The 12,357-nt window shown below is 48.4% G+C and overlaps 1 protein-coding gene across 12 annotated transcripts in view; it reads right to left on the reverse strand.

The window, feature by feature from the left end:
* Positions 1-12,357, reverse strand: part of LRRFIP2 (LRR binding FLII interacting protein 2) — a 148,390-nt gene that overhangs the window by 85,024 nt on the left and 51,009 nt on the right. For all 12 annotated transcript variants that reach the window (XM_073678302.1, XM_073678300.1, XM_073678301.1 and 9 more), the window contains exon 3: positions 3,167-3,253. In XM_073678302.1, the coding sequence (XP_073534403.1) occupies positions 3,167-3,253 (87 nt within the window). The remainder of the gene's footprint in view (positions 1-3,166; positions 3,254-12,357) is intronic.

Consider the following 12,357-nt stretch of genomic DNA (forward strand, 5'->3'; position numbering starts at 1 on the left):
AAATATTTGGCAGCACTACCTCACTACTACTGTCCACATCTGCAGCTCCTGTAAGCATAGCCTGCTGCGTCTAAAGCAGCTTCTGTGTCGCTGCCTCAATCACAGCACACAATATCAGCTTGCTCTGCACTGAAAATTTTACATGCATCACAATGAAAAGTAGAAAACATTACATAACTATAAAATAATTAGAATACTTATTTTTGGATGTTTGTATTCTGCGTTTTGTGTTTTGTTTTTTTTAAATGCAACTATTTAATGTAGCTTTTATATTCACACATTGCGCTTTTGCGCAAAACAAGTGTTTTACAGTATCAGCAAAGTGAATGAGATTTCTCAATTCTCATGCACATGCTTCTTATTTTTTCCTTGCAGATTTGAAGCATTTTAAAATCCGCAGTATATAAATTATTTCTACATTTTTGCAGCGTTTTGCGCCCTTTCAAAAGAATGGGAAAAACCCACTTAAAAAACGCACACAAAAGGAAATGCATTTTACATTGTTTTCCTGCAAACACTGCTGCAGATACTGAAGGTGGGCACAAATCCTAACCTTACTCTCCCGGCAGGTTCATATCTCTCCTCTCACAAACCTACAAGTGAGAGGAGAGCCAGGGAAGTGCGGGAGGGCACGGCCCAGCGTCTTACTGTCAGCTGATGCCACGGCCCAGCGTCTTACTGTCAGCTGATGCCACGGCCCAGCGTCTTACTGTCAGCTGATGCCACGGCCCAGCGTCTTACTGTCAGCTGATGCCACGGCCCAGCGACTTACTGTCAGCTGATGCCACGGCCCATCGACTTACTATCAGCTGATGCCACGGCCCAGCGTCTTACTGTCAGCTGATGCCACGGCCCAACGTCTTACTGTCAGCTGATGCCACGGCCCAACGTCTTACTGTCAGCTGATGCCACGGCCCAGCGTCTTACTGTCAGCTGATGCCACGGCCCAGCGTCTTACTGTCAGCTGATGCCACGGCCCAACGTCTTACTGTCAGCTGATGCCACGGCCCAGTGTCTTACTGTCAGCTGATGCCACGGCCCAGCATCTTACTGTCAGCTGATGCCACGGCCCAGCAACTTACTATCAGCTGATGCCACGGCCCAGCGTCTTACTGTCAGCTGACGCCACGGCCCAGTGACTTACTGTCAGCTGATGCCACGGCCCAGCGACTTACTGTCAGCTGATGCCACGGCCCAGTGACTTACTATCAGCTGATGCCACGGCCCAGCGTCTTACTGTCAGCTGATGCCACGGCCCAGTGACTTACTGTCAGCTGATGCCACGGCAGTGCGCTACAATAAGGCCCATAGACAATCGTTGGAACAAAGGCGTACTGGTGGCCATGAAATGATTAAAGGCGGCAGCAAGAAAGGGGGTTTGTGAAGAGAATGAGGATGTTAGGGATGTATGCAGCAAATTCTATGACGAGACTAAGCATAGGTGGAAGCAGTAGTCGTCATGGTGGCCTAGGACAGGGATCCTGAGAGTCCATAGTAACCGGTAATAGCAATCATTATTACAGCATGACATTTTATGATCAACGACAAATAATGGTTTTATTGTTCTTCTCTATTGTTAACACAAACCAATTATTACAAATCAAGCAAATCATTGTGATAATTGGCGAGTGTAAACAGGCCTTTACAGAGGAGTATTCAGCACCTAGGGCAGCATAGGCTCCAAACACTGGACATAAGCACTCCAAGAAATACAAGACACCATAAAGAAATCTACAACTACATTATGTGGACACAATATGTGCCCAAAGCACAAACCATCAGTTGACAGGATGCTACATGAGTATTTATTATGGGAAGGATAATATTCCAGTTCTACAAGATGCGAGGCAGTAATGTCACTGAAGACACACTGGGCTTATGTACATGTATAACATACCACAGCCAGAGGTGACACTTATAGTCCTGACTTATGAAATCTGTTGCTGTAAACATCCAGAAATCCAGTATTTTAAGACAGTAACTTAACTATCAAGAAGACTGAAGATATTTCTATCAATTGTCCATTTACCATGCGTTAAGCCTTGTGCTTGTTGGAAAGACCAAGTGTCATTTTACAGATACAGAAATTACCACCACTGGATGAAACCTCCCCAACAAACCACAAACTAAATATTGTGAAACAAAAAAAAATATCAAACCTTTAATGGCTTCATAAGCCAATGAGATATCAATACAAGCAAACACATAAGAATAAGCGGTACTAAAACTAAAAGTTAATTGTCCATTACAGCCAGAAGCAGGGATGCAAATTTCAGTTTAAGAGACTTGTGAATATTAATGAGGTAAGTTGCTACATTTACTGGCGTAATGGATAGAAGTTTTCAGTACTTTAGGACATTATGACCACAACAGAGCAAAGTGGCTTAATGTTTAGTATTATTGCCTGGCAGCAATGGGGTTGTGGACTCACATACAGTACAGAGGCTTCAGCGACATTGACTATGCAGAGTCACATAGCGGAGCCCCCTCGCATTCAAATTTCCGTGGAAATCAGTGTAAAGTTATTCTCCATGAATTTAATGTCCCTTGTTATACTCTAGGGTCTCTCTCCATACCCCAGAGCGTAATAAACATAATATGTAAGAAGTTAAAGAAAATCCTTATACTCATCGCTCACCTGTCCAGCCCCTCCGCTCCCCACTGTCACCCATCCTCATGGCATCTTATAATCCCCGCGGCTAACACTGAAATCCCCAGGCCTCTCACACTGAGCCAGGACTTCCGGCTCTGATAAGTCACAGAAGTGACCAAAAGGTCACAATATCATGACGTGCATGTTTATGTGCAAAACTGTCGCAGCGTGAGAAGCCCGGGGATTTCAGCGTTCACGACGGGATCAGAAAATGCGATAAGGACCGGACAGTTGACAGTGTGTGGAATGGAGAGACTGGAGAGGTGAGCCGTAAGGTGAGTATTAATATTTTAAAAAAAATTTGATGGTCCTTTTTGGTTCAGAAAAATGACGGCCAGCAACTGCCAGTTTGCTGAATCTGCACGGAAGCAAATTAGAAAAGTTCTGCACTTTCACAAATGAGGATTTTTGTAAAATTTAAGTAGAGTTCAATTCCATCAATTTCTATCTTTACTGGCTGATGAACAAATCTTGATTTGGCAGATTCGTGGAGAAACTCAACTGTAGAGTTACCTCTTTCTGTTGTCGTTCCAGCTCACGCATTCGGATATCTCTTGCTTCTGCGCGTGCCGCTCTCTTTGCTGCCAGCCTTGCTTCTGCCTGACAGAATAAAAACAAGGAGTTAATATACATTTTTTAAATTTATATGTATATTTTTTGCATTTTGTTTGCAATTTAGTTTACTTCTGATTTCTTAAAGGGGTTGTCCTTTAAATTTTAATAAACTCTGTTAGATCACAAAAACAAGGGTATTTAGTTGGATCCAATTTAAAAAAAATGCCTTTGTGTCTAGATCGCTGTCACAAACTTGTCATTGCATCCCCGGTCTATTTTGTTTCGAGGTCAGAATGTCCTCTTATGTGTTCACAGAGAGGAGCTGCTTCTAGTGCACGTGTCCTTCCAGGAATCATTGCACCACTGGTGGAAGAGAATCCATCCACTGGGACTGGGTTATTGCACGTTCTGAGAAGAAATCGAAACAACAGGGGTCCTAGGACAAGTATGTAACAACGATATCTAGAGACACACACTTTTTTTACCACTTTTTAAACAGTGAATAAAAGAATAAATATTCTTATTTGACCTAAGTTTGAAACATTAAGGCTGCGGCCCACGATCCGGAGCATCAGCGGTTGGGACGCAGCTAACCTGTGCTGCGTCCAAACCGCTACATTGTACAGTACAAGCACAGTGGATGGAATTTATAGAAATCCCCCGCCCTCTGTGCTTCTATTTGCCACCGTGTAAACTAACTAGTGGCGCGACTTTAGGAGCCGCAGCATGTCAATGACACTAATCTCCGCAACAGAAATTTCCAGAATAGAATGTATAGGATGCGTTAAATCCACATTGTTCAGTGCACACACACGGATTTACCTGTGTGATTAGAACACAGCACTTTGGACGCAGCGAATATACCCTGCTTCCAAAACGCTGATATTTCCTGATCGTGGGAACGTAGTCCAATGAAGATTACTTTGCTTCTCATCCCATTAAAGAATAGAATTCCTGCTGGAACACACAACATTAAAGAGGTCATGTCATGAAGTCAAAAGCAGTTTTTGCTTATATTTTATTCCTGCTTCTCCCTTGCTGGGTTGTTTTCTTTGCTTTTTTTAAATCCGTTATACAGACTTAGAAATAAGTTACTTTTTATTTAGTGCAAATTTTTACTGTCTTTATCAGTGGAGAATGGATTCTCAAGGGTGTGTCTTTAGACCATAAAACTTAGCCGTATGGTGGATTTTAAAAAACCCCAAAGAAATAAAAGACAAAATACTCTGGGGGAGCAGAAGGAGTAAAATGAGGGCAAAAACTTGCCACTTTTGACATACTGACAGGTCCGCTTTAACAAGAAACTGGGAACACTCATCCCCCATTTTTAAGACAGATGTGTAACTTGAAATGTGCTAGTACGACAAGAACCAAAAAAAAATCACAATCATTATAAGGGTTCAGAAAAGTAACAATAATACATTATACATACACCCGTAGTGAACCCCATGTGGATCTTACCCAGTCCCCATTAGTCCCTGCTTCCTGGTCCCATCCTCAATAGGACAGATATGGCCAGATAGGTGCACTCAGCCATACCACTGCTGCCTGTGAACAGTAGTGCCAGTATTGGACTGGGGTACCAAGGGCCAATATGTAACATTGACTCTGGGGGGCCTACTGTTCAGTAACATGCCATTGCTGCATTACTGTCAATCACAAATTTGCCTATGCTTCTATATAACAATAAACAGGGTAGTTGGTAAAATAAATGGAAGATGTTGCTCCTGTCTATAGTGAATCAAGTGTACTGTGCTAACTACTGCTCATATATTGTGATGAGAGGCCCAGTCCTGCACAGGGGCCCACCAGGGGATTCACCTGTTCTCCTATAGGCCAGTCCGAGCCTAAGTGGTGTGGTATGTTGAAGACCTGCACAAAATCGGGGAGGGCGAGTATCATGTCTATTATTATTGAGTGAGCCTTTTTAGCCACAATGTAGCTGAAATACTACTTTAATATTAATACAAGATGTTATATGAAGGCTTCTGATTATGCAGAGCAGGAAATCGATCATGAAACACAATTATTGTTCTTTAAGTGACACTGTACAACATGAGAACATTTCTGTAGCATTGGAAATATGTGATACATGCTAACCCCTCAGGTTGCTGCAGCATACAGGAAAGCTTACACGGCTATAGAAATGTCCCCATGCCACACAGTAATAAACAACGAGGGGCATGATGGCAGCCTGCATTCTGCAGGTAGATTAGCATACAACTGGCTAGCTGCTTTTCCAGTGGTCTCCTTCAGCTTGTAAAGAGTGATTCTGATAACAGATGGTCTTTATATTACTCTAATATGTAAGTGTAAACTCATCACGCGTACACTAGTCCCACTATACAGAATCACTCAGCACAAGGAGAAACGGCCTGTTTATATGGAAAACATGGTGTTTCTATGGCTGTGCGAGACAAAACAAATACACAGGAACAGACCTCATTTTCTATGCCAGCATCATCACAAGTAAAAATAGAAGAACTGCATCAGACTTCCACAAGACTTCTTACAAGCATTCACAAACATTTTCTAAATGCCACTGACCTAATGCAGCAAATACAGCCCATCATGACGCTGCAGCTTCTTTCCTCATCATTGAAGAAAAAATGTATGAATGTCGTTACATTCAGATATCTCACAATTTCATAGCAGTAGATTACTTATGCGGGCATACTAAGCATATCCAAGATAGCGGTATTCTTATTCTTTATGAATATACAGTATTATGCAAACATTTTAGACAGGTGAGGAAAATATGTAGGCAAAGTACGAATGCTTTCAAACATAGAAGTGCTAATAGTTTATTTTTATCAATTAACAAAATGCAAAACTAACTAGCAAAAGAAAAATCTAAATCATATGAATATTAGGTGTGTCCACCCCTTGCCTTCAAAACAGCATTAAAGCATCAATTCTTCTCGATACATTTACAGTTTTTGAAAGAACTCGGCAGGGAAGTTGTGTTCTGAACATCTCAGAGAACTAACCACAGATCTTCTGGATGTAGGCTTGTGCAACTTTCTTCTGTCTCTTCATGTACCGTATTTTTCGGACCATAAGATGCACTTTTTTCCTCCAAAATTTTGGAGGAAAATGGGGGGTACATCTTATGGTCCGAATGTTGGGGGGGGGGTGTATATTTATGTGTGGTGTGGGGGGAGCGGGGAACAGCCTACACTGTCCCCACTGCTAAAGAAAATGAATATTCATGCTCCTTAATAGCGGTATACAGTGTAGCCGCGCTGCGGCTGCTGCTGCTGCTATCTCCTGTGCCCGCTGTTAAAGGGCATGAATATTCAACTTCTCTCCACGCCCATGGGCGTGGGGAGAGGGTGAATATTCATGCCCTTTAATGAGCGGGCACAGGAGATAGCCGGCAGCAGCAGCCGCAGCGCGGCTCCGCTGTGTGCCGGCTATGAAGGAGAGTGAAGTCACTGCTCCCCGCGCACAGTCCCAGCGTGGGGAGCAGTGACTTCCGGCAGCTGATCTCTCCTTGTGAGCCGTTAATGGCAGTGACGTCATGTGCAGCTCACATGGAGAGATCAGTGCGGGCAGACAGGGTGCAGCGCTGGAGGAGAGAAGAAAGGTGAGTAGGAGTGTTTATTTTTTTTTAATGTGCAGCCTGATGGGGATTAGGGGGATCATGCATACCAGGACAGGGATTATGGGTGCCAAGCATACCAGGACAGGGATTAGGAGTGCCAAGCATACCAGGACAGGGATTATGGGTGCCAAGCATACCAGGACAGGGATTAGGGGTGCCAAGCACACCAGGACAGGGATTAGGGGTGCCATGCATACCAGGACAGGGATTAGGGGTGCCATGCATACCAGGACAGGGATGAGGGGTGCCATGCATACCAGGACAGGGATGAGGGGTGCCATGCATACCAGGACAGGGATGAGGGGTGCCATGCATATCAGGATAGGTATGAGGGGTGCCATGCATACCAAGATAAGGATGAGGGGTACCATGCATACCAGGATGGAGGGATGCCAGGCATACCAGGATGGGGATGGGGACCACATATAAAAGGAAGGGGGGCAGCATATATACCAGGATGGGGGATATTGTCAGAATTGGGGGACATTACCCCTATACAAGTGTCAGCAGAAGACCCCCTCCCCCTTAAAAGTGCATCATGACCACATTTTTTGCTTAAATTTTTATTTTTTTATTTTCCTCCTCTAAAACCTAGGTGCGTCTTATGGTCTGGTGCGTCTTATAGTCCGAAAAATACGGTAATTCCAGACAGACTGTTGAGATAAGAGCTCTGTGGGGAATGTAGTTTCCAGTATTTCATGCTGAATATAGTTCTTAATGAGAATCTACCACCAAGTTTTTTCCACCTAATCTGAGAGCAGCATAATGTAGCAGAATGGAGGATACCATCAACCCTAAAAAAAGACGGATTTTGGTAAGACCTTACCTGTAAAATCCTTTTCAGCGAAGGAAGGAAGGGAGACACAGATCCATTACTAGTGGGTAGGCGGAGCCCCACAGGATAGTTCACCTCAGATTAGAAAAAGTGACGACCGGCCCCTCCAGCTTAGGCTCCTCCTACTCCATGTCCTTCAGTCCGTACACAAGCTAAGGAAGAGCAGACAACACCAGCGGACCAACACAACCCCTTCCGAAAATTCAGAAATGCGAGAGAACAGGTTATGCATATAACAGAAAAAACACACAGTTCCAGGCACTACTCACTGGACCTGACAACTGCGATGAGCTGGCAATGCTGGAACAGAGCCCTAGCGCGCCGACCCCCGCCCAGATGACCGCCATCAGAGAGGAGTCGTGCCGCATCTGGAAAACAATAATACACTTCTGCCATGGGAGGGTGCTGTGTCTCCCTTCCTTCCTTCGCTGAAAAGGATTTTAAAGGTAAGGTCTTACCAAAATCCGTCTTTCAGCAGCAGAGGGGAAGGAAGGGAGACACAGATCCATTACTAGTGGGACGTCCCAAAGCAGTCCAGAACTCAAGGGTGGGAAACAGTGGCAGAATCGCCAACACCCCAACAACTTAGGCAAGCGCGCAACAAGCGCAAAAACTAGATAAAGATAAAACCTAAACCACCGCCGCCTGCAGGACCCTGCGTCCCAAGGCCGCATCGGCGGAAGCACTCACGTCCACTTTATAAAATTTAGTAAAAGTGTGAACAGAGCGCCAGGTAGCCCCCCGGCAGAGCTGCGCTGCCGAGGCCCCCTGACGAAAAGCCCACGACGAACCAACAGCTCTCGTGGAATGAGCTCGAACCTTAACCGGACAAGGCTCGCCCTTGAGCCGGTACGCCTCCAGGATAGCCGAACGTATCCACCGAGCTATAGTGTCCTTGGAAGCCTGCTGACCACGCCGACGACCAGCAGGAATCACAAAAAGAGAGTCCGACTTCCAAAACCCTTGCGTGATTGTAAGATAGAACTTCAAAGCCCGCACCAAATCCAACGAGTGCAAGGCTCGCTCCTTTGGACTCTTCGGATTCGGACAGAGGGAGGGCAACACGATGTCCTGATTGACGTGGAAACGCGACACCACTTTAGGCAGAAAATCGCCACGGGTACGAAGCACCACGCGATCCGAGTGGAACTCCAGAAAAGGGGGCGAGCAAGACAGTGCCGCCAACTCAGAAACCCTTCTCAAAGAGGTGACCGCCACCAGGAAGGCCACCTTCCAAGAAAGCAAGTAAAGCGTAGCTGAATCCATAGGCTCAAACGGCCCATGCTGAAAAGCCTCCAAGACTAGATTGAGAAGCCAAGGAGCCACAAACGCCCTCCGAGGCGGAAACGGACGTGCAACCCCGCGAAAAAACGAACGCACATCCCTGCGCGAGGCAATAGCCTTCCGAAAAAGCACGGATAGTGCAGATACCTGACCCCGCAAGGTACCAACCGCCAGACCCTTGGCCAAACCATATTGCAGAAAAGCCAAGAAGTTGGGAATGGAAAAAACCCTCGGGTTCCTTGACGATCCAGAACATCATGAATAGAAGGCCTCCCAAATTCTGTGATAAATCCTAGTCGTAGCTGGACCTCTGGCCGCCCGCAAGGTGGCAATGACCTCGGCCGAAAACCCACGACGGGTCAAGATCTCGGTCTCAAGTGCCACGCCGTCAAAAGAAGCGACTTCAGGTCCGGATGACGAATGGGCCCTTGGGTTAACAGGTCCGGGCGAAGAGGCAGTGGAAACGGAGGCGCCGCCAGAAGAGACACCAGCGTTGAATACCACGCCCTCCGCGGCCAATCCGGCGCCACCAAAATCGCCGGAATTCGTTCGAGTTTGATCCGCCGGATCACCAGAGGAAGTAAGGATACCGGCGGAAACACGTAGATCAGCTCGAACTGGTCCCACGGGGCCACTAGAGCATCTACCGCCACAGCCTCCGGGTCCCTGTACCTGGACATGAACGTCGTAATTCTGGCGTTCAGCCTGGATGCCATCAAGTCCACCTGGAGAGTCTCCCAACGGGAGCACAGCAGTGCAAAAACTTCCGGATGAAGACTCCATTCTCCGGGATCCACCTGCTCGTGACTGAGGAAGTCCGCCGTGATATTCAGCACTCCTGGGATGATAATCGCGGAGATGGCTGGAACCCTGGACTCGGTCCATACCAGGATCCGAGAGACCTCCATCATGAGTCTGGAACTCCTCGTCCCGCCCTGATGGTTGATATACGCGACAGCTGTCGCATTGTCCGTCTGAATCCGGACCGGCAGACCGCTCAAAGGGACCGTCCAATGTCGGAGGCAGAGAAATATCGCTCTCAACTCCAGGATGATGATCGGCAGAGACGACTCCTCTGACGACCAGACCCCCTGAACCCAGAGATCGTTCCAAACCCCCCCCAGCCAGTCAGGCTGGCATCGGTGGTAATGACCGACCACCGTGGGAGGAGGAAGGATTTCCCCAGGGATAAAGCCTCCGGACGTAACCACCATCCAAGAGACTCTCGCACCCTGCAGGAGATACCGACACAGCGATCTAGCGAAGCCGGAGATCGATCCCAACGGGTCAGAATAAGATCTTGGAGACCCCGGGAATGAAATTGTGCAAACGGTACCGCTTCCATTGCCGCCACCATCAGACCCAGAAGGCGCATACACTTCCGAAGGGACATCGCCATCGCCGACCTCATAGTCTGGACATGGTGACGAAGGTTCGCTTGTTTGTCCGGAGGCAGGGACACCACTGCTCGTACCGTGTCGAAATGCATCCCCAAGAACAGGATTGACTGCGACGGCTCCAATGACGACTTCTTCCAATTGACCAGCCACCCGAAGTCCTCCAGGCGCTGAAGGGAGAGATCACGAGCTGTCACCGCCTCCTCCGCTGTGCGCGACACAATTAACAGGTCGTCCAGGTAGGGGAGAATCGAAACTCCTTGCCTTCGAAGGAGCGCCATGAGCGGCGCCAGAATCTTTGTAAAAACCCTGGGCGCCGAGGCCAACCCGAATGGTAGGGCCACAAACTGGTAATGGGCCTGACCTATGGTGAAACGCAGGAAGCGCTGGTGAGCCCTGCCGATAGGGACATGCAAATAGGCGTCGCGGATGTCGATAGACACCAAGAAATCGTACTGTGTAAGGGCCGCCACGACAGAGCGAAGAGACTCCATACGGAATTTCCGGGTCCGGACATGAACATTCAATTCTTTGAGGTCCAGAATGGGGCGAAACTTGTCCTCCTTTTTGGGGACCACAAAAAGGTTGGAGTAAAACCCCCTTCCCCGGTCCTCCGGCGGAACCGGAACCACCACACCCTGCTGTAGAAGAGAGTCGACCTCCCGCAGCAGTGCAGCAGCCAGCTTGGGCTCGGACGGGATGCATGACTGACGAAACCTGTCCGAGGGTCGAGAATGAAACTCTATGAAATAGCCTGCCGACATAACCCGCGTCACCCAGGCGTCCGATACGTGGGACGCCCAAATCGACCCGAATTGTAGCAGACGACCTCCCACCCGAGAGCCCTCAAGAGGGTTCTTGGCGTCAGTCCGCCTTAGAGGGCTTTTTGTCAACCTCCCGTTTGTCCTGACGGAAATGTTGTTTCCAGGGAGTACGGGATTTCTGGGTGGTCTTTTTTCCGGAAGACGAGGGACGACCCGATCTCCAAGAGGGCTGACCGAACCGTCCCCTGGGCCGAAAGGACCGACGACCACTACCGGCACTTGACTTGCCAGACGTAGAAGCCGCTGCTTTCCGCTGTGGCAAAGCCGAATCCTTAGCCTTGGCCTTAGCAATCAGCTCCGTGAGGTCCGAACCAAAAAGCTGACCACCCTTGTACGCCAGACTCAGCAAACCTTGTTTGGATACTGCGTCTCCAGTCCACTGTTTAAGCCACAGTGCTCTCCTGACTGTGACGGCCGAGGATTGAGCCCTGGACAGAACCGAAGTAGTATCCAGCACTGCGTCCCTGCCATATCGGGCCGCCTCTTCCAACAGCTAGAAGAGCCTTTCCACCTCAGACAGAGGAGTCCCATCTTGCCACGCCGTCCGCAGCTGATCCAACCACCGCAGAGAAGCCTCACCAGCCCACATGGCCCCCAAGGCCGCTCGGAATCCATGACCCGCGGCCTCGTAGATGGACTTCGCCGCTAACTCCGTCCTTCTGTCCAGCGGTTCCTGTAGACTCGCCTTCCCTTTAACAGGAAGCAAAGAGGATTTGCTCAGCTGAGACAATGGCACGTCCACTTCAGGAGAGGGGACCCAATTAGCGATCGTCTCCGTGGAGCAGGGATACAGGGCATCAAAAAACCGCATCCCCTGGAAGCGTTTATCCGGACACAGGTGTTCCTTCTCCACCGCCTCGTTAAGTTCATCGTGCGCCGGCAGCGTCGAACGAGCCCGATGTGACTCCTGATACAGCCGGGCCGACTTGCCAGGGCGCCTCGTCACCTCTTCAGACAGCTGTAACGCTTCCCGCATAGCCCCAATAAACGCATCCACGCGGCCCGAAAGTGAAGCAGAGCGACCCTGCCGATCCTCTTCATCAGAATCGGAGATCTCACCAGCAGAGTCTGTCGGTGATTCCGAAGCCTCCGACGCACTTCGCAGAGGAGACAGCGCCACCACAGGCCTGTGGCGCTTCTTGCCTCGTGATGTCGGTTGGGACTTAGCTGATATCCAATGACCCAGGAGGTCAGACAGACTG

This window comes from Phyllobates terribilis, unplaced genomic scaffold (assembly GCF_046119375.1).
Source record: "Phyllobates terribilis strain yellow unplaced genomic scaffold, ASM4611937v1 Scaffold_4__5_contigs__length_816908805, whole genome shotgun sequence".
Classification (NCBI taxonomy): domain Eukaryota; kingdom Metazoa; phylum Chordata; class Amphibia; order Anura; family Dendrobatidae; genus Phyllobates; species Phyllobates terribilis.